Genomic DNA, 21,404 nt, shown 5'->3' on the forward strand with positions numbered 1-21,404 from the left:
TTGGGGGGGGGGGGGAGTAAGAGAAACGTACGAGATTCGTGTAGATTTGAAATAATTAAATGGTCGCTGATGTTTTAAGCAGCACAGATAAGGTTTGAGCAAGCTTTCCCACGAACATGTACACCTCTGTAAGTTTGCATCATTAATTGTGTATACATCGGCCTACACATGTTAAGCTTTACAAACAGAAACCTATGAAAAACATTGTAATTTTACCCGTCTATAATGCCTATGATTGTTAGCAATGTAGAGCCTCCATGTCAGGTTTGTTTGTAATGTAGAGCCTCCATATCAGCGGCGTAGCTAGGATTTCCGGGCCTGTATGCAAAGATTATCAGTGGTCACCTTTGTCAGCTGTTAGGCTACAACAGAGTTAAACGAAGAAATCAACTGCTACTTCAGATGTAGAGTTTTAAATAATATAAATATTCTGTACATTTTGTATTTTATGCAACCTGATTGTTTATGTATACTATACTATTATGTAGGCATACAACCCTGTAGTTTTGTAAAAATGTGTCAGGCTTACCGTCACTTTGTTTTTCAAGTAACCAAACACAGTAGGGTCACAAGACGGGGGACAGAGGTGCGGTCCGCATAGGCTGACAACATTAAGGCGTGACACCATGACCAAACATTGTCAAATTTATTGACAAATTATGTTGTAGTCGGCTAAAATAATAAAAGATACGTCGAAGAGGGGAGACACCCCACCGAAAAAGCCAAGTTGTTGGAGATGATGGGGTGACACCTTTGGTAAACACGTAGGGGAACATCCGACCTTGCGCCGTCACTAACACACATTATTTTTTTAAAAACTGCGCATGTTCTATTGAGATCTGTTTCTTCGCATGCTTTTAATTTCGCAAAATAATTAATAAGTTCCTTAATTGAGTGGCCAACAGCACCGCCTCACTGCCGGGCCGAGGTCATCCAAAAAAAATAATTAAATTTTAATGCTAGAAACCTTCCCAAATGACAGAGTTTCTTTCAGGCATGTTTTCAAAAATAAATGTCTTGGAAAAAAACACTGCCTAGAGTATTCTCAACGACTTCCTAAATTTTCTTGGCGATTGTATGAAAACCAAAAATTTACAGCTTTAAATTATTTCTACAGTAGAAAAGAAACTGGATTTCCTTTTTCTTTTTAAAATTATTTACATAAAACAAATATTGAAATTCCAATGTAAAAGTTTTAGTTTTTTTAAAGAGGAAAAGCACCCCTATGTGCCTTCAGCGCATATGCCTTGCTTACGCTAGCTCTACGGTAGCTTTAGGTAGCTTTACGCTAGCTTTACATTAGCTTTACGGTAGCTATGCAACTGCTCCATATGTCAGGTTGTGTCTCGTGTATGTTGGTCTACCTACAGTCTAAAGTCTACACAATTGAGTACATATCAATAAAGTAATACGTCGTTTAAGTTCAAAGTTCAAGCCATAATAAAGGAAGTGACGTAACACACCCCAAGACTTGAAGTCTGTAGGCGATGGGTCACTGCCCACTAACGACCTTGTCAAGCTGAGGTACCGGCTTAATTACAGGTATCACAACAAACTCTCTAGCCCGATAGCCTACATGCTGGCGTTCAAGTATATAAAGTATAGCGTGAAGCACTGAAATTTCTTTGAAAGCCCTCAGAACAACATAAAGTAGGATTCGTTGAAAACAATTCTTTCAAACACCAGGAATAAAAATATATACTGCTAGAGCGGCAGAATATAGTTTAAATATAATGTTTTACAGTAGTAAATTTTACTATCGAGTAAAACGAAAAAAAAAACGCACAGAAACCAGTTTTTGGTATATCAATAAAACCATCCGGTACCTCAGTTATCTGTGATAATATTTTTAGATTTCCGCTACCGTTTTTCCCCGCTACGACAAGAATGAAAACTGGGATGTATTTCCTGGGGTACAGCTGGTGGTTGCGTTCAAATTTTGCTCGTAAACCGCTGTCACCTTCCACACAGCAACACGAAATATCACAGTAGACACAGAGTTATTATATCAAAAGTTAAACTGTTCTAAATGATCAAAAGTAGAAAGTTTAGATTTAATGAAAAGAGATCTGGACTAAAATAGTGTTAACTCCACATGGAAAAGAAAATGGGTAACTTGAAATCAAGAGCAGAGAGTGAGAAAAGATTTCTTGGCCAAGTTGAATGGAATTCGGCAGTGGAAGGATGTACAATTTTGTCAGACACATATGCAGGTACTTGCTATATATTTTTTTCTGGAATGTTAAACTCATTCGATGTACTTCGTCTAGTACAATCTTAATACCACCCTATTTTGTTGTTTTATACTTACAGCTAATCACGTGGATAACTTAGCAGACAACACAAGTACTAGAGCCAGTGATGACGACATATCAAAATATTTTACAGGTACTGACATTTTTCTCAGATTGTTCTAAATGTTAATCTGGAATTTGGCGATTATATTAGCAGCATACTAACGCACGTGAATCCATGAACAGACGTGTAGACACGTCACGACTGAAACTGAAGGTTTTTGATTACTTGTGTACCAATCGATGATCATTTGTTTTTCTTAAAGCAACAAATGATTTAAAAGAAGAAAACAATATTAGGCGATATTTGTTATGTATAAACTATTTTTGAAAAAAAGCCAAAAAAAAATATCGTTTTCCATGAACCTTGTCTTCTTATCTAGTACCGGAAATGCTAGTACAAACTTGTCTTGACAAACATGCTAAACAAACCGATTAGAGAGTTTCTGTTGGCTGATGGTGTGGCGTGATGTAAAAGATTGCTATTTCGTTTTTATCGCCATTATTCAATTCGTACTTAAAATTTAACTTAATCATTGGAAATCTGAGTAAAATATGAATTAGGAACAGTTGAATCAAAATAAATAATTTGACCTAGAAGCTAGACAACATGTAGTGTGTGTAAAGTAGGAGGAATGAGGGACGGAGGGGGGGGAGGGTAACACCGCGAGAGTGTTATCTGGGGAGTACAGTGTAAACATGGTGAGGGGTGGAAGAAGGCGTTGTGACTGAAATAGCAATGTAAACAGAAAGTAATACTTCAACGCCAAGGGTAGAAAAAGGTACAGAATATAGTCCAAGTAAAGACAGAACAGTCAGAACCCAACGGGATCCGAACCTATCATTCCACACGGCACATAATCGCCTCGCCTTCCATGCATCAAGTCAGACGTGTAACCATTCTGCCAATCAGCTCTACAAAAATAGAGCTTTCACGACAGACCACTATCACAACTTGTGCACGGCGTGACCTTTGAACCCCGAAGGGTCTGACTGCTAGCCTCATAAACACAACAAGGACCATTATTGGACTACACAGGGGGAGTACAGCAGCCGACGTTTCTAAACAAAAGGAAACTGGGTCGTCTGGTACGCAGACAAAAAAGTAAATGATAATTTCCCAACAAAATACCGAATTATCTTCTTATTTCCTACAAAATGTAGCCGGGATTTTAATACTTTTATACTACCATATTTTCCCCTCTTCCACAATCATGATTGTTTCATTCCTTGCCATCATGGCTGATCCCCTTTTTGTGTAGAGCTCATGCTGGTGTAGTTAAGTGTTGTCTCATGCTGATGTAGTTATGTGTTGTCTCATGCTGATGTAGTTATGTGTTGTCTCATGCTGGTGTAGTTATGTGTTGTCTCATGCTGATGTAGTTATGTGTTGTCTCATGCTGATGTAGTTATGTGTTGTCTCATGCTGGTGTAGTTATGTGTTGTCTCATGCTGATGTAGTTATGTGTTGTCTCATGCTGATGTAGTTATGTGTTGTCTCATGCTGATGTAGTTATGTGTTGTCTCATGCTGATGTAGTTATGTGTTGTCTCATGCTGGTGTAGTTATGTGTTGTCTCATGCTGATGTAGTTATGTGTTGTCTCATGCTGGTGTAGTTATGTGTTGTCTCATGCTGGTGTAGTTATGTGTTGTCTCATGCTGATGTAGTTATGTGTTGTCTCATGCTGGTGTAGTTATGTGTTGTCTCATGCTGATGTAGTAATGTGTTGTCTCATGCTGTTGTAGTTATGTGTTGTCTCATGCTGGTGTAGTTATGTGTTGTCTCATGCTGATGTAGTTATGTGTTGTCTCATGCTGGTGTAGTTATGTGTTGTCTCATGCTGGTGTAGTTATGTGTTGTCTCATGCTGATGTAGTTATGTGTTGTCTCATGCTGATGTAGTTATGTGTTGTCTCATGCTGATGTAGTTATGTGTTGTCTCATATTGATGTAGTTATGTGTTGTCTCATGCTGATGTATTTATGTGTTGTCTCATGCTGTTGTAGTTATGTGTTGTCTCATGCTGATGTAGTTATGTGTTGTCTCATGCTGGTGTAGCCTAGTGTTGTCTCATGCTGGTGTAGTTATGTGTTGTCTCATGCTGATGTAGTTATGTGTTGTCTCATGCTGATGTAGTTATGTGTTGTCTCATGCTGGTGTAGTTATGTGTTGTCTCATGCTGGTGTAGCCTAGTGTTGTCTCATGCTGGTGTATTTATGTGTTGTCTCATGCTGGTGTAGTTATGTGTTGTCTCATGCTGGTGTAGCCTAGTGTTGTCTCATGCTGGTGTAGTTATGTGTTGTCTCATGCTGGTGTAGTTATGTGTTGTCTCATGCTGGTGTAGTTATGTGTTGTCTCATGCTGATGTAGTTATGTGTTGTCTCATGCTGATGTATTTATGTGTTGTCTCATGCTGTTGTAGTTATGTGTTGTCTCATGCTGATGTAGTTATGTGTTGTCTCTTGCTGATGTAGTTATGTGTTGTCTCATGCTGGTGTAGTTATATGTTGTCTCATGCTGATGTAGTTATGTGTTGTCTCATGCTGGTGTAGTTATGTGTTGTCTCATGCTGATGTAGTTATGTGTTGTCTCATGCTGGTGTAGTTATGTGTTGTCTCATGCTGATGTAGTTATGTGTTGTCTCATGCTGATGTAGTTATGTGTTGTCTCTTGCTGATGTAGTTATGTGTTTTCTCATGCTGGCGTAGTTATGTGTTGTCTCATGCTGATGTAGTTATGTGTTGTCTCATGCTGGTGTAGTTATGTGTTGTTTCATGCTGATGTAGTTATGTGTTGTCTCATGCTGGTGTAGTTATGTGTTGTCTCATGCTGGTGTAGTTATGTGTTGTCTCATGCTGATGTAGTTATGTGTTGTCTCATGCTGGTGTAGTTATGTGTTGTCTCATGCTGATGTAGTTATGTGTTGTCTCTTGCTGATGTAGTTATGTGTTGTCTCATGCTGATGTAGTTATGTGTTGTCTCATGCTGGTGTAGTTATGTGTTGTCTCATGCTGGTGTAGTTATGTGTTGTCTCATGCTGATGTAGTTATGTGTTGTCTCATGCTGATGTATTTATGTGTTGTCTCATGCTGTTGTAGTTATGTGTTGTCTCATGCTGATGTAGTTATGTGTTGTCTCTTGCTGATGTAGTTATGTGTTGTCTCATGCTGATGTAGTTATGTGTTGTCTCATGCTGATGTAGTTATGTGTTGTCTCATGCTGGTGTAGTTATGTGTTGTCTTATGCTGATGTAGTTATGTGTTGTCTCATGCTGATGTAGTTATGTGTTGTCTCATGCTGGTGTAGTTATGTGTTGTCTCATGCTGTTTTAGTTATGTGTTGTCTCATGCTGATTTAGTTATGTGTTGTCTCATGCTGATGTAGTTATGTGTTGTCTCATGCTGATGTAGTTATGTGTTGTCTCATGCTGATGTGGTTATGTGTTGTCTCATGCTGATGTAGTTATGTGTTGTCTCATGCTGGTGTAGTTATGTGTTGTCTCATGCTGATGTAGTAATGTGTTGTCTCATGCTGTTGTAGTTATGTGTTGTCTCATGCTGATGTAGTTATGTGTTGTCTCATGCTGGTGTAGTTATGTGTTGTCTCATGCTGGTGTAGTTATGTGTTGTCTCATGCTGATGTAGTTTTGTGTTGTCTCATGCTGATGTATTTATGTGTTGTCTCATGCTGTTGTAGTTATGTGTTGTCTCATGCTGATGTAGTTATGTGTTGTCTCTTGCTGATGTAGTTATGTGTTGTCTCATGCTGATGTAGTTATGTGTTGTCTCATGCTGATGTAGTTATGTGTTGTCTCATGCTGGTGTAGTTATGTGTTGTCTCATGCTGATGTAGTCATGTGTTGTCTCATGCTGATGTAGTTATGTGTTGTCTCATGCTGGTGTAGTTATGTTTTGTCCCATGCTGATTTAGTTATGTGTTGTCTCATGCTGATGTAGGTATGTGTTGTCTCATGCTGATGTAGTTATGTGTTGTCTCATGCTGATGTAGTTATGTGTTGTCTCATGCTGATGTAGTTATGTGTTGTCTCATGCTGATGTAGTTATGTGTTGTCTAAAGCTGATGTTGTTATGTGTTGTCTCATGTTGATGTAGTTATGTGTTGTCTCATGCTGATGTAGTTATGTGTTGTCTCATGCTGGTGTAGTTATGTGTTGTCTCTTGCTGATGTAGTTATGTGTTGTCTCATGCTGATATAGTTATGTGTTGTCTCATGCTGATGTAGTTATGTGTTGTCTCATGCTGGTGTAGTTATGTGTTGTCTCATGCTGATGTAGTTATGTGTTGTCTCATGCTGATGTAGTTATGTGTTGTCTCATGCTGGTGTAGTTATGTGTTGTCTCATGATGGTGTGGCCCTGTGTTGAATCATTGTGTTGTTGTGTTTGCTGTTTCTAATACTTAATGCACGATTATTTCTCAGTACTTCCAGGTACTTGCCAGTACTTGTCAGTACTTAAAATGGCTGCATAAATGGAAAAAGTGTGAGGGGGGGGGTATGTCAACTGATGAAATGCTTGCAGTAATACCACAGATCGTTTACCTGTACAGGTACACATGAAGTCCAAGAATGTCTTGAAGGTCAAGGTGAGGCAGATCTACACACACACCTGATAAAATGTGAGAAAAATCCTGGCCATGAAAAGTTTATACCTGTAAATTACCTGTCGTTTGGATGCAATGACAACGACCTGTGTGACTTTATAAAAGCTGTGGCTGACTTAACCGTGAGGATAGCCGTTAACTTCACCAGTCCAGACAGACCAGAGTTTATCCCACGCACTAAAGATCCATATCCTTGCTACACCACCAGGGGACAGAACTCACTGAGGACAGGGACGGGGAGGGTGGTTAGGGTAACCAAGTACACAGAGGGAATGGTCGGCTATAGAACTTGTCCATGTCCTGAATGTGACCACTCGGACACACCCAGCCGGGGGTGGTGGGAAGTGTACGTTCAGACAGCCAGACATGTGGTTTATGATTCCAGTGAGGCGAGACAGTCCAGGTGTAGGTTGTGGTTTGATGATGATCAAAGTCCATTGGTCAACATTTATGGGTGGAAGGTGTGTGGGTCGTCCGACACGGAGGGAGATGTGTGTCACTTGTATTGTGCGACACATGACACAGAGGTGGGCGACACACTGGAGAAGATGGTGGCTCGGTTTGGTGGGGTATGGAGGGAGGTAAGGGACAAATACAAAAGTCGTAGAGACGTGGACAAGCTGACCATTATAGTGTCACATCCTCATGGCTGTTCTAAGCAGGTCTCTGTAGGTCACTGGGTGGACAGGCAGGTGGTGATGGGTCGACGGACCAGGTACACGTACACAACGTGTACCTGTCCAGGTAGCAGTGGGGCTGTCGTCTACAGACTGGGGTGTGACTGGTCTTACCACCCCCATAGTGGAGCTAACTCTAAACTTAATTCAGGTCAGTTAAACTATAGTGGAGTGTACTTTGATTAAATTATGGTGGATTATACAATAGTAGAATGTACTTTGATTAAATTCTGGTAGTTTAAACTATAGTGCAGTGTTGCTTCATGATCTTCTCGCTATAAACAAGAAAATGTGAAACATCTTTAATTGATTAGATATTTGCTACCTTGGACTCTTTTAATGTGGAGTATTTGTTTGTTTTTTATGTGTTTATTTTAGAATTTGGTAAAATATTAAAATTGAAGCTTTGTGAATAAATTTAATTTAACCACATTTTTGTGTTTAGGTTATCTTTGTAAAATTGTTTTTTTTATTTCTGTAAACAAAGAGAGAACAATATACAGGACAGCTGAGTTGGTCCCACTTTCATTGGTCTAAAGTCTTTGTGATAATGACCAATCTCATTCAGGTGTCCAGTTGTGGTCACTTCTCACAGCCCTCTAGTCAGATACCAGCTGATATAGATGTGCTAGATGGTTCAAGAAGTTAAACAAACAAATATATCTGTTGCAAGTTGTTTTAATAACACCAGGAGACACAAGCTGTTTTAATAACACCAGGAGACACAAGCTGTTTTAATAACACCAGGAGACACAAGCTGTTTTAATAACACCAGGAGACACAAGCTGTTTTAATAACACCAGGAGACACAAGCTGTTTTAATAACACCAGGAGACACAAGCTGTTTTAATAACACCAGGAGACACAAGCTGTTTTAATAACACCAGGAGACACAAGCTGTTTTAATAACACCAGGAGACACAAGCTGTTTTAATAACACCAGGAGACACAAGCTGTTTTAATAACACCAGGAGACACAAGCTGTTTTAATAACACCAGGAGACACAACATATTTTAATAACACCAGGAGACACAACCTGTTTTAATAACACCAGGAGACACAACCTATCCTGAGAATGACACCAGGAGACACAACCTATCGTGAAATTAATTTATCGATCTGCTATCGACACTAATAATCAATATTCTATTTTAGGAGCTTTTGTAATAGCAGTACAACAACAAAGCGGTGCCATATTTTAGCTCTAACAAGAGTCTAACATCCCCACATAGGTGAGTCTAACATTACCACACGGGTGAGTCTAACATTACCACATAGGTGAGTCTAACATTACCACACAGGTGAGTCTAACATTACCATACAGGTGAGTCTATCATCACCACACAGGTGAGTCTATCACACAGGTGAGTCTAACATCACCACACAGGTGAGTCTAACATTACCACACAGGTGAGTCTAACATTACCACACAGGTGAGTCTAACATTACCACACAGGTGAGCCAAACATCACCACACAGGTGAGTCTACTTATCATTTAGTTAATGGTTAACCAACCTATCTTCTCAGTCACACACCCAACCCCTTGTCCAACCTATCTCCATACACCCAACAACGAACCAACCCCTTCTTAACATCCATCCTATCTAGTTTCCAAGCTGATGGGAACAATTTGCCGTCATGTTTAATATTACAGATGGTCCATTGAATATTTGGTAATGATGTAGTTGTAATCGTTTTATCTTTGTTTTACCGACAGAAAATATATGTTACTTGTGCACACAATATGGCTTGTCAAGAAGACGATTCACAACATTTCAAGGGTAATCTTTACTTATTTGTATGTATATAGTGCATGTCACAAGATTTTTGATTAAACGGTTCTCGTGTTCTGGTAGTGGTGTAGTTATTGTGTGGAATCATTCACTGGTATTTTAAAAGACTACCCGTTATCCATGGATAACTGTGGGTTTCGTGGGTTATCCATAAATGACATCACTCCTTTCACTTATCGTCACAAAGAAAAACCAGACCCCACATTCAAATAGACGTCACACCTCAGACGTTTTTGTCTTTTAAAAACACCTATTTCGGCTGCGCATGTGTCTGACCACACTATCCCTTCATATGCTGAGGTCACAAAAACAGGTAAACTCTACTTCACCTGCCATGTGTCCCGCCAAGTCCCTTGAGGCAACTTTATCATTCACAATTTTTAAATTATCATCTTAGCTATTTAGGCACTTTAGCGTAGAAGCTGGGGTATTTAGGAAACTTAAGTTACGCAAATAGGCCCTATTATTTCAAATAAAATTATATCCCAAATTAGCCAGTTCCATAAGGTAAACAAACAAATATTTATATAAAATAATTAAGGCATGCAATAGTTTAGTATAAAAACTCATTATTGGCATAGGTTCTAGATCTAGATAGAGCTAGATCTAGATGTAGAATCTACGGATTAAGTCTACTTTTTTCCGTAGATCTAGATCTAGAACCTATATAAATCACATGTATTCTCGAATATATTATCATTGAAGCTAAAAAGCAAAGATTTATATCAAATATTTAAGGACTAACATAGTTTAATAAAGAAACTCAATAATTTATTGCGATTTTATAATTGTTTTTATTTTTAACTAATTAATTTTGGTTTGACCTAGATCTGGATTCCAGATTTTAGATCTAGGATTGACTTTCCCTTCGTCCGACAGCTTATCTGTAGTTTTAGAGAAATTTATTGTATAATCAAATTAGAAGAACTGTTGAAAATCGATAATAGTGTTGGAATCTAATAAAAATAGAAAACGGACGTATCGTTAAAGCTATAGCCGACAGAAAATTAGTTTTATAATACGTTAAACTTTTGAATGGGCACCAAAATCTTTGATGGAAGCCGCCATTATTGTTATAAAAAGTAAATAAATCATGTGACGTCACTTTAAGTAAAGTCATTGTTCTGAACTTTTAAAATTAAAGTGGTTAATCTACCAATGAATATATCAATAAATAAATTATCGTCTTTAAATTAATTTGTGATTAACAGTTTGGTCAAAAAGAACATTGTTCTCTACCTAAATGTATATTTTACAGCTCTACACATAGTGCAGATTCTCTCCTGTAACCAAGCAGACAATAATAAACAGTGGCGTAGCGTGGTCGGGTGTCAGCCGGTGCGGTACTTAACGGGGACAAACTTTCAATTTTCGATTTGCACCCCCCCTCAAATTTTTCTCTATATATTTTACTATTTTTTGCCTTGCTGTCACCCCTCTAAATGGTGTCACCCGGTGCGGTCCGCACCCCCCGCCCACCCTTCGCTACGCCTCTGTAAATAAATATACAAACATGTAAACAAACTTGAGTTTTAGTAGTATATAGATACATAGATAGAAAATAGATATATTTCTTGTCTATCTGTTCTTTTAAATGTTAGCTATCAAGTCTTTAAACCCAATCTTATACGGTAAGCACCTATGCCAGTTCCTTAAAATGTGCACGTCAATCTCCTACTACAATTCGATAACATCTACACACTTAATTGAATAGATTAATCAATTAAAATTAGTCATCAATTTAAATGTGATATGAAATACAATATAGGAAGATAATAGCCAGTCTGTTTATCCATTTTCCCATGGGCTATGTAGAGAAGGTCGTCAATCAAACATATTGAAAAAAATACTTAAAGCGATAAATATTTAAATGACCAAACGAAATAAAAGAACACATTCATTAACCATAAAACTAAAAGTAAATGCTTGGTTACTGAAGAGATATGTTTAATACATTTTGGCGTACATGTTTTTTCTGTAAAGATCAGCCCATTTGTTAGTGTATTTAAGGTGTTTTTATCTATTTTATTCAAACTGTGGTTATTATTTGCATTGTAGTGATCGTTGCAGAATTTGTATTTTAGTTGCATAAAGGTGTTTAACGTCTTAGTGAATGATTAGAGCAGTATAATATTTACCTGTACAGGTACGCACGAAGTACAAGAATGTCTCGAGGGGGAAGCTGAAGCAGATCTACACACACACTTTGCTGACTGTACGAAAAATCCTGGCCATGCAGGGTTTATACCTGTAAACAAGTTCACTGTTGGACACTTTCCATCTGGTTACCATGACAACGACCTTTATGAACTCACAAAAGCTGTAGCTGATATCACGGTTAGTATAGCCGTTAAGTTCACCAGTCCAGACAGACCCGAGTTTGTGCCAGGCACTCAAGATCCATATCCTTGCTACAGCTCCAGGGGTAAGAAGCTATTGAGGACAGGGACGGGGAGGGTGTTTGCATTGACCAAGTACACAGAGGGCATGGACCGGGCAGACGGCGACTACAGAACTTGTCCATGCCCTGAATGTGTCAAGTCTGCCACGCCCAGCAAAGTGTGGTGGGAAATTTTTGTGCAGACAGCCAGACATGTGGTGTTTGATGAGAGTGAGGCGAGACAGTCCAGCTGTAGGTTGTGGTTTGATGATGATCAAAGTCCAGTGGTTAAGATGTGTGGGCTGGGGATGGACGTATCAGTCACTGAGGGAGATATGTGTGACGTGTACTATGCTACACATGACGTACAGGTCGGTGACAGACTTCAAGAGATGGGGAAGCGATACAGTCAACTCGGTGGGAAGGTCATTCAAAAATACAGGGATGGTAGAGATGTGGACAAGCTGACCATCATAGTGTCACATCCGCATGGCTGTTCTAAGCAGGTCTCTGTAGGTCACTGGGTTCACAGGGAGGTACTGGGCGACGATGGCAACTACAAGTTTACCAAATACAGGTATACGAACAGTACCTGTCCAGGTAGCAGTGGTGCTCTGGTATACATTGTGGGGTGCTGGTCGGTCCACCCCCACAGTGGGTCAAAACCTGATGGAATCAACTACAGTGGCGTGATGTTGGAATAAAACATTAATGAATCAACTACAGTGGCGTGATGTTGGAATAAAACATAAATGAATCAACTACAGTGGCGTGATGTTGGAATAAGACATTAATGAATCAACTACAGTGGCGTGATGTTGGAATAAGACATTAATGAATCAACTACAGTGGCATCATGTTGCAAAAAGACATTATTTTGTTCTCTTTTTTCCACACTTTAAACAACTATCATTATTAATCAGTAAATGAATCGAATGTATCAACATAATATTCTTTATAAAAGTTGTTTTCCTTTTCTATGTAAATTTGGTATTGCAGCTTAACACAATGCATGTAAAATAAAGTATGTAACTAAAATTTATTGTAACATTTCAAATGCAAGGAATCCCTTAGATTTACCCATTATTGATTTCCAATTCTATAATCAAGTTAGTATCAATGTAGTTAGTGAAAATTTTTCTACGTTAGTGTAACACTACTAGGTCAGTGTAAGCAGTTTGATGTCGTAAAAACATGTTTAGGTGGTTGAGTGACGTATTTCAAATCTTATCGCATCATTGTTTGCTTAACAAGAAAGTAGACAGCCGACTCAGAGGCTTTGAAAGAAGATCCCTCCAACGCATCCTCAGGATAAAGTGGGACGACAAAGTCCCAAACAAGGAAATATGGCGAAGGACAGGAATAAACGACATTGTCTCAGAAGTTAGAACGAGGAGATGGAGATGGCTGGGCCATGTCCTACGCATGAGCAAAAAAAGACTCCCCAACATGGCGCTGAAGTGGAACCCACCCGGAAAGAGAAGTAGAGGAAGACCACTGGGAACATGGAGGAGGGAGATGGAAGAAGAAGTAGTGCAGGCTACTGGCAAAACCTGGCATGAACTAAAGTGGCTCGCCCAGGACAGGGTGGAATGGCGGAGATTTGTTGTTGCCCTATACTCCACAGGGAGTGATGAGGATTAAGTAAGTAAGTTTGCTTAATATCTAATTAAATTGTAATTTTCAAACTTATTTAAAACAAAAGAAAGTATGAATGACTGTGGAGAAACTAATCAATATCCAATTATAGAACACTTTGATCACTTTTTAATCAAAGAAACTGTTTAATCTATGAAATTCAATGTTCAACAAATCTATTACTCTGATTGTTTACTTTAAAATCATATTATCGAGTATTTATGTTAAATATATCGTATTGACAATGATTAGGTAATCAGTTTAAATGTTTTGGGATCGTTACTGATGAAAAGATTGTTTTCTTACTTGTATAACTGCTGGTTTGAGGTAGTGTGTGAGGTGTTCATGGTATTGTCATCTCAATGTAATTAATAATCGCCGCTAATTACAATATATCATTCTAAAATATTGAACAGTTTAAGCCGTTAAAATTTATTTAAAATTATAACAACAGTGTATTTTTAAAGGAAACCTTTAAATTGTCTACAATTGTTCGTTATGAAGATTGAAGAAACTTTCTCCTGTCTTAGATTTATCATCAGTGAAATAATATTAATAATACTGCCCATGATATCGTCTTTTACAAAACAAACAACAGTATGGGCCCACACTTTTATGGGCTCACACTTTTATGGGCTCACACTTTTATGGGCCCACACTTTTATGGGCTCACACTTTTATGGGCCCACACTTTTATGGGCTCACACTTTTATGGGCCCACACTTTTATGGGCTCACACTTTTATGGGCCCACACTTTTATGGGCCCACACTTTTATGGGCCCACACTTTTATGGGCTCACACTTTTATGGGCTCACACTTTTATGGGCCCACACTTTTATGGGCTCACACTTTTATGGGCCCACACTTTTATGGGCTCACACTTTTATGGGCCCACACTTTTATGGGCTCACACTTTTATGGGCCCACACTTTTATGGGCTCACACTTTTATGGGCCCACACTTTTATGGGCCCACACTTTTATGGGCTCACACTTTTATGGGCTCACACTTTTATGGGCCCACACTTTTATGGGCCCACACTTTTATGGGCCCACACTTTTATGGGCTCACACTTTATGGGCTCACAGCTAATGGGCCCACACTTTTATGGGCTCACACTTTTATGGGCTCACACTTTTATGGGCCCACACTTTTATGGGCCCACACTTTTATGGGCCCACACTTTTATGGGCCCACACTTTTATGGGCCCACACTTTTATGGGCTCACACTTTTATGGGCTCACACTTTTATGGGCTCACACTTTTATGGGCTCACACTTTTATGGGCCCACACTTTTATGGGCTCACACTTTTATGGGCTCACACTTTTATGGGCCCACACTTTTATGGGCTCACACTTTTATGGGCCAACACAATGCTACCGTCTTATAGGCTTCTACAATACAGTAAGGACTACTCAGTGTAATTTCAAGACAACTGAAATAAGGGGAATTAACTTTCTTTAGTTTAATTTTTGAAAGTATTTCAACAGTTACCTACCCTGTGCTGTTTTAGTCGACTATCGATACATTCATTCATTAAGTGATCGATGAACTGTTTGCCACGGAATGTGTAAAGTATCGTGCTTTGTGTAATGTATCGTGTTTGTGTAAGGTATTGTGTTTGTGTAAGGTATCGTGTTTGTGTAAGGTATCGTTTTTGTGTAAGGTATCGTGTTTGTGTAAGGTATCGTGTTTGTGTAAGGTATCGTGTTTTGTGTAAATTATTTTGTTTATGTAAGGTATCGTGTTTGTGTAAGATATCGTGTTTGTGTAAGGTATCGTGTTTGTGCAGTAAATAAGTAGTATCGATACGTGTCTGGAATAGAAAACATCCCAGAGGATGATAAAAGCAAGTGGAACATCATACACCAACACGCCCGTATTACATTCGTGCTGCAGGTTGCTACACATGTGCTGTACACGTGACACACGAGTGCAATTTCTTTGTTACACACTGCAACACATGTGAAACACGTGTCAGCTGTGTAATCACGGAACACGCCCTAAGAGAGGTGGCGGTCTCAAACAGTCGGTATGATTCAAGACGTGTAAGCATTGCATTCTTTCATGTCAACAACACGGTCTGATTCAAGACGTGTAAGCATTGCATTCTTTCATGCCAACAACACGGTATAGGTTTTTTATTTCCCCTATTCAGTCGGAGCGATCAATGTTCTAATTATAAATAGTTCCATCACACGGTAGTTACAGCGATACCACAACAAGACCACAACAACACGACCAACCAGTGGTGCCATGTACAGGATATAACAGACGAAGGTGGGTGTAGATTGTTTAAGTCGTTTGGCGTTAAATAAATATAATTGTATAGAATGTGTAGTTCCAAGTTTTGTTTTTTAAACTTCATCGTTTGAATATATAGTTTATATTAATGGGCAACTGGACGGTTACATTATTTTACTCACCAAAAAACATGAACAATCAGAAAAATGTCTGTTTACACATTAGGATCAGACATAAAGTAGCGCACCATTGGTGAATGTCAACTTTAAGTATAACATTGCTTTAAGTATAACATTACTTTAAGTATAACACATTTCCTGTTAGCTACTTGTTTCATAGAACGATTGAAATTTTCTGCAGTTTTTATCTAGCCAAGCATTTACTTTTATTACTATGATAGCGTAGAATGTAATCGATTAAAATGGTTTTATTGACAGCAAGCTACCCTACACTGTTGGAGTGAATCTAACGGATGTTTTAATAATCAGATCGATTCGTTCATACGACCACAGGGGTATGGCTTGTGATGAAGACGTATCCAGCTATTTTAAAGGTCATTACATTTTTAGTTTCAAACATCTTTGTGTAAATGAGAAAGGCTTTGAAGACATTGCTCCATTGATGTGGTGTCATCATAAAAATGCTGAGTTGGTATTTTCTCATCGTGAAGCTGTGACTGTTGGTGGTTGTAAATTCTTTCACGTCGTTCTATGTTACAATGAAAGGTTTGTATTGCTAAAACTTGTTTTGTTTACCTATACAGGTACACATGAAGTACAAACATGTCTTGAAGGTCAAGGTGAGATAGGTTTAGCTGGTTATCAGAATCAGTGCAACAAATCACACAAAGGTTTTGTCCCGGTCAATAATTTGACCGTCCAACATTTCCCCCCTGGATACCAGGATAAAGAACTCTATGACTTTACCAAGGCGGTGGCTGATCTAACGGTCAGGATAGTTCTTAAATACACCAGTCCAGACAGGCCAGAGTTTGTACCAGGCACTAAAGATCCATATCCTTTCTACAACACCAGGGGACAGAACTCATTGCGGACAGGGACGGGGAGGGTGTACAATGTGATCAAGTACGAGGAGGGAATGGATGAAAATCTGGGCCCGTACAGAACTTGTCCATGTCCTGAATGTGTCACGTCTGCCACACCACGCAACGTGTGGTGGAGAGTTGATGTGGTGACAGCAAGACATGTGGTGTTTGATGAGAGTGAGGCGAGACAAACAAGATGTCGTCTGTGGTTTGATTACAATAAATGTCCAGTGGTCAACCTCTGTGGGTGGGGGCTGGGTGGGACGGAAAGTGACGGAGACTGGTGTAGCGTGTATTGCTGGAGTCACGACTCTAACTTGTGTGATAAGCTGCAACTCTTGCTGGAGTTGTTCAGTTTTCAGTGGTTTGGTGTCTCCCACAAATACAAACGTCAACGACAAGTTGGAAGACTCGCCATCGTAGTGTCGCATCCCCACGGATGCTGTAAGCAGGTCTCGGTGGGTCGCTGGATACACAGGCAGGTGGTGGTTAATGACTGGACCAGGTACACGTACACAACGTCTACCTGCCCAGGTAGCAGCGGGGCCATGGTCTACAGACTGGGATTTGTTTCTAATCACCCCCACAGTGGGGCAGGATTTCGAGGCCTGAATTATAGTGGGGTGTGTGGTGACCTAGATTAAGTGTAAATTGGTCGTTTGTAGAATTCGACAAAGTTATCACATACATTTCACATTATATTCAATGTTTGTCTATTTTTACAAACTTTTATTTGACTCACTTCTTCTGTCTGTCGTCAGTGTGTCGTCAGTCTGTCAGTCTAGATCGAAACGCCCGAGCAAAATTATGGGCACTTCTAACTGACAGATACGGTTCGTAATTAATATGTGGGTCAAGACATGAAGACAATGCAACATGACATTAAATTTGTCTTATTTGGTTGCCTAATTATTTTTTATGAATTATTAAAAGTGTGTCCAGATTAGTCTCATCTAACTATTCCGCACTATTAGACACGTGTCATTACGTTCGTTAGGTGCACAATGGTTTTTAGTCATGCAACTCTATTGTAAATTTAAAACATTTAAAGTACTGAAAAAGAAATTCATAAAAAATGAAATGTTTTCATGACAAGCTTTTATGTAATAATCCACTAAAAAGTAGAAAATAAAACATACACTACTATTCAAATAACTATAAAGAAAAGCATGGATCTCTTCCTAAATATTAGTAAAGGTATCAAATAGATACTAAAGTGACCCACGCTTTTCTTTATTTAAAGTTATTTTTAAGTTATTTAAATAGTAGTGTATTATTTATTTTCTCCTTTTAGTGTATTATTATATAAAAGCTTGTTATTAAAACGTTTTTATGAACTTTTTTTTAACCTCTCCTTTATAAATCTGACATTATAATCTGCTGTTTTATAGTTGAATTCAGAGGAATAAAACGTTATTAACATTATAACCTGTTTTATAGCTGAATTTATAGGAATAAAAAACTATTTGATGGAATGTATGTAAAAAATATACAATTATTTTTAAACTGTCATATTTTAAAGATGCAGTTTCGTTATTTTCAAATATTTGACACAAAAAAGTATTTCAATGAAAATATTTCCCAAATTACCTACGTAAAACAGATCTTACCACCCCCCCCCCCCCAGCATACTTGCTACAAACGTTTAACTAAAGCTTGTGTTACAATGGTGCTATAAATAGCTACACCTGTGTCTTACCACCAGGTTTTGTGTGACCTGCAGGTACACAGCTATTTATAGAGACCTGTCGTCTGGCTGTTTATTGAAGCGTGATCAGGCACAGAAATCGATTATCGATCATATTTTATAAAATAGACTGATTGCAAATGAGATCATGTTTTGTCAAATATACAAGCTGCAACATGTGTGAGAGGATAACTAGAACATTGTAATCTTAGAGATGAAGACAATTTAAGGATGATAGTGTAATTGAAAGTAGTATAAGTTCCACTTCCGTTTACCAGAAATCACTGAAAATTTGAAACATAACTACAAATTTGATTTTATACTAGTATATGAAATTTCATTAACCTTGCTGTAACGGTACTCACGTTATTGTGTTTGAAGACACACATACACACAGTGGAAGTAGAGAGGAAGCGGGAAGAAAAAACGGCGTTGTTTGGTAATTAAGCTGTTGTATTTTTGAATCAATAAAATTGTGTAAATTACCAGGACAAGAGTTGTTTGGTGTTATCCATCAAACCTTAATAGGCAATAACACAACAGTGATGCGGTTGGTATTTGTCTAGAGTTTGTGCCATGAAGTTGACGGTACAAAAAGGCCGTGACATTTTGGTGTCAGAAGGGAGCGGTGGTCCGCACCGTAAAGTATTAAATTTAATATTGTTGACATTTTGGTATTTGAGTAACTTTTCTTAGACCATAATATGGAGGACTATGCCAAAATGATTGAGTTGGCTGATTCTTTAGGATACACTGGGGCAGAAAAGGCTAAATGGGTTGAAAATAAAATAGCAAATGCTGAAAAGAAGATATCTGATGCAGCTGAAAGGGAAGACAGAGCTTTAGATAGGGAACTAGCTAAAGCTAAAATAGAGGCTTATAAGGTAATAGCCAAAATAGAGGCTGATAAGGAACTAGCTAAGGCTAAAATAGAGGCCGAAGACAGAGAAAAACATAGACAACATGAGCTAGAATTAGCCAAAATCTAAAGTAACAATTCTCAAGAAAGCATTGTTAACAAAACGGACAATTCGAAGCCTAAATTCAGAGCATTTAAACCACAGGAAGAAAGTGTGGAAACTTACTTAATACTCTTTGAGCAAACATGCAAGAGTTTTAATTATTCATCTGCTGGTAAGGCACAGGCTTTATTGACTAACTAGGCATGCTGCCCAGTTTCGCTTAGGCTTTCGAAAACATTGAGAATTTGAATGCTTAATTGATTCGCCCATATAAGGCGCCGGTCAGTCGAGGTCAGTTTTGACCCCCTCATCGTAGACTTTTCGGCCAACCGGCCCCCGTGTTCTGTCGCCCCAAGGCAAGATCCTGCCAAATTCGAAGCGCCTGCGGCGCCGGAAAGTGCCCTATCGGGCACCCGACAACTTAGCTTTATAGATCATCTAGATCTAGATCTAGAATCTCTAGATCTATATGATCTAGAATCTCTAGATCTAAATGATCTAGAATATCTAGATCTAGATCAATATCTAGATCTAGAATATCTAGATCTAGAATCCAAATAGATACAATATTTTTTTAAAGTTTAGGCCGAGAAAATCGTATTGTATACATTTCATAGCGTACATAGCTCTAAATCATATTTGAATGAAATAGTTCATTGAAATAGTTCATTTTTTAAAATTCTAAACTCGGAAGATGACGTCATCAGTTTTGTGCTCTTTTTTATTTAGTGTAAACAATAAGCGACGTCATTGTTAAATGCGTTCCTGTCCCAAGTTTATATACTTTTCCGGTTGCATAAATAATACTGTTTCTCTACATTCGAATACGCCTTTATTTTTTACTTTTCTTCTTTAAATAAAATTGTGGTTATACTTTTAAAACATCTAACATATTATTTTCAACTAAAGTCCGTATAAAGGTATCCATATATCGCTACCGATTCTGACGTGATGTCCGGCGAAAATATTTTGCGGACAGAGAGAGAGAAGTGCGAACGTGTGGATTTATATATTAGGATTTAACAGGAGACTATTGCCATAATAGCAAGTATGTCTGAGGCTGAAAAAAAAGACTATGACCTAGTAAAAGAAAGATTGATGAAACATTTGGAAAGACAGAAGGCTATTACAGAAAGACTATACGAGACGCCAGAATTAACACCACTGGTGACATAAACCAGATCATTTTTGATATTTGCAAATACATGAATAAAAGACTAGAATTGGCAGAGATAGATTTAAAGAATCCTGAGGCAATTATTGAAATTAACCTGATAGATCATGTTTTAAATAATGCAACAGATAGTTCGTTCACTTTTTTGAGTGAAAGAAAAGTTAGGACAGAGAAACAATTAATATAGCAACTTAATATTTTTAAGGATGCACATCCAGGGGCTTTTTTGGACAAAAGAGAGCATGAAGATATTTCAGCAGCAGTCTACAGTAGAAACTGTGGCAGGGATCAAAGAAGGTATGGCAAAAACAATAGAGATAGAAGTAATAGTGTACCTACCAAATGGAAACCAGGCAGATATAAATATAGCAGAAGCACAGAGTGTTACCACTGTGGGAAAACAGGCCATGTAAAGTCTGAGTGTTTCAGCTTACAAAGTAGAGATACATATCTCAGCAATAATAACAGAGGAGGTTATGCACCGAGTAATAATTATAGAAATCAAAGTAATTATTACAGACAAGGACAGTATAGTGGACAAAGTAGAAATAAATTCAACAATCAAGGTAGACAGCCAAGAATGGGACCAGACAACAAGGGAGAAAATAGAAATAGTAGAAATAACAATCAAGAGACATCAGCAGGGGTAGAAGGGTCAGAGACGGTGGCATCTGTTAGTCAAAGCAATACAACACTGAAGATGTTCCCAGCTAAAGTAAACAATGTCAGAGTGATGTGCCTGAGAGATTCAGGTTGCACATGCATTATTGTTAAGAAAAGTCTTGTAAGACCTGAACAATACATTCCTGGCATAATGAAGGTGACATATGCCAACAAGAAATTTAAGGATGAGTGTGAGATGGCAGTAGTTGATATAGATT

The 21,404-nt window shown here is 38.4% G+C and overlaps 2 protein-coding genes across 2 annotated transcripts; both read left to right on the top strand.

Moving 5' to 3' along the window:
* The first annotated feature begins 9,326 nt into the window (after positions 1 to 9,326).
* Positions 9,327 to 12,992, top strand: LOC131941427 (uncharacterized). The gene is made up of 2 exons (XM_059300671.1): positions 9,327 to 9,376; positions 11,535 to 12,992. Exons 1-2 carry the CDS (start codon positions 9,340 to 9,342, stop codon positions 12,470 to 12,472), a joined length of 975 nt encoding a protein of 324 aa, XP_059156654.1. The 5' UTR covers positions 9,327 to 9,339; the 3' UTR covers positions 12,473 to 12,992.
* Positions 12,993 to 15,472: 2,480 nt separating this feature from the next.
* On the top strand, positions 15,473 to 17,344 carry LOC131941448 (uncharacterized). The gene is made up of 3 exons (XM_059300711.1): positions 15,473 to 15,691; positions 16,093 to 16,208; positions 16,419 to 17,344. The coding sequence occupies exons 2-3, from the start codon at positions 16,172 to 16,174 to the stop codon at positions 17,342 to 17,344; spliced, it is 963 nt and encodes a 320-aa protein (XP_059156694.1). The 5' UTR covers positions 15,473 to 15,691; positions 16,093 to 16,171.
* Positions 17,345 to 21,404: the final 4,060 nt, after the last annotated feature.

The sequence above is a fragment of the Physella acuta genome, unplaced genomic scaffold (assembly GCF_028476545.2).
Source record: "Physella acuta isolate Inbredline_101_S28 unplaced genomic scaffold, ASM2847654v3 ptg000362l, whole genome shotgun sequence".
In the NCBI taxonomy this organism is placed as follows: domain Eukaryota; kingdom Metazoa; phylum Mollusca; class Gastropoda; family Physidae; genus Physella; species Physella acuta.

Bases quoted from the DNA above. Each gene is read 5' to 3' on its own strand.
- LOC131941427 (XM_059300671.1), top strand. From the start codon at position 9,340: ATGGCTTGTCAAGAAGACGATTCACAACATTTCAAGG. The intron at 9,377-11,534 runs GTAATCTTTACT...TTACCTGTACAG, and splicing joins CGATTCACAACATTTCAAGG to GTACGCACGAAGTACAAGAA.
- LOC131941448 (XM_059300711.1), top strand. From the start codon at position 16,172: ATGGCTTGTGATGAAGACGTATCCAGCTATTTTAAAG. The intron at 16,209-16,418 runs GTCATTACATTT...TTACCTATACAG, and splicing joins CGTATCCAGCTATTTTAAAG to GTACACATGAAGTACAAACA.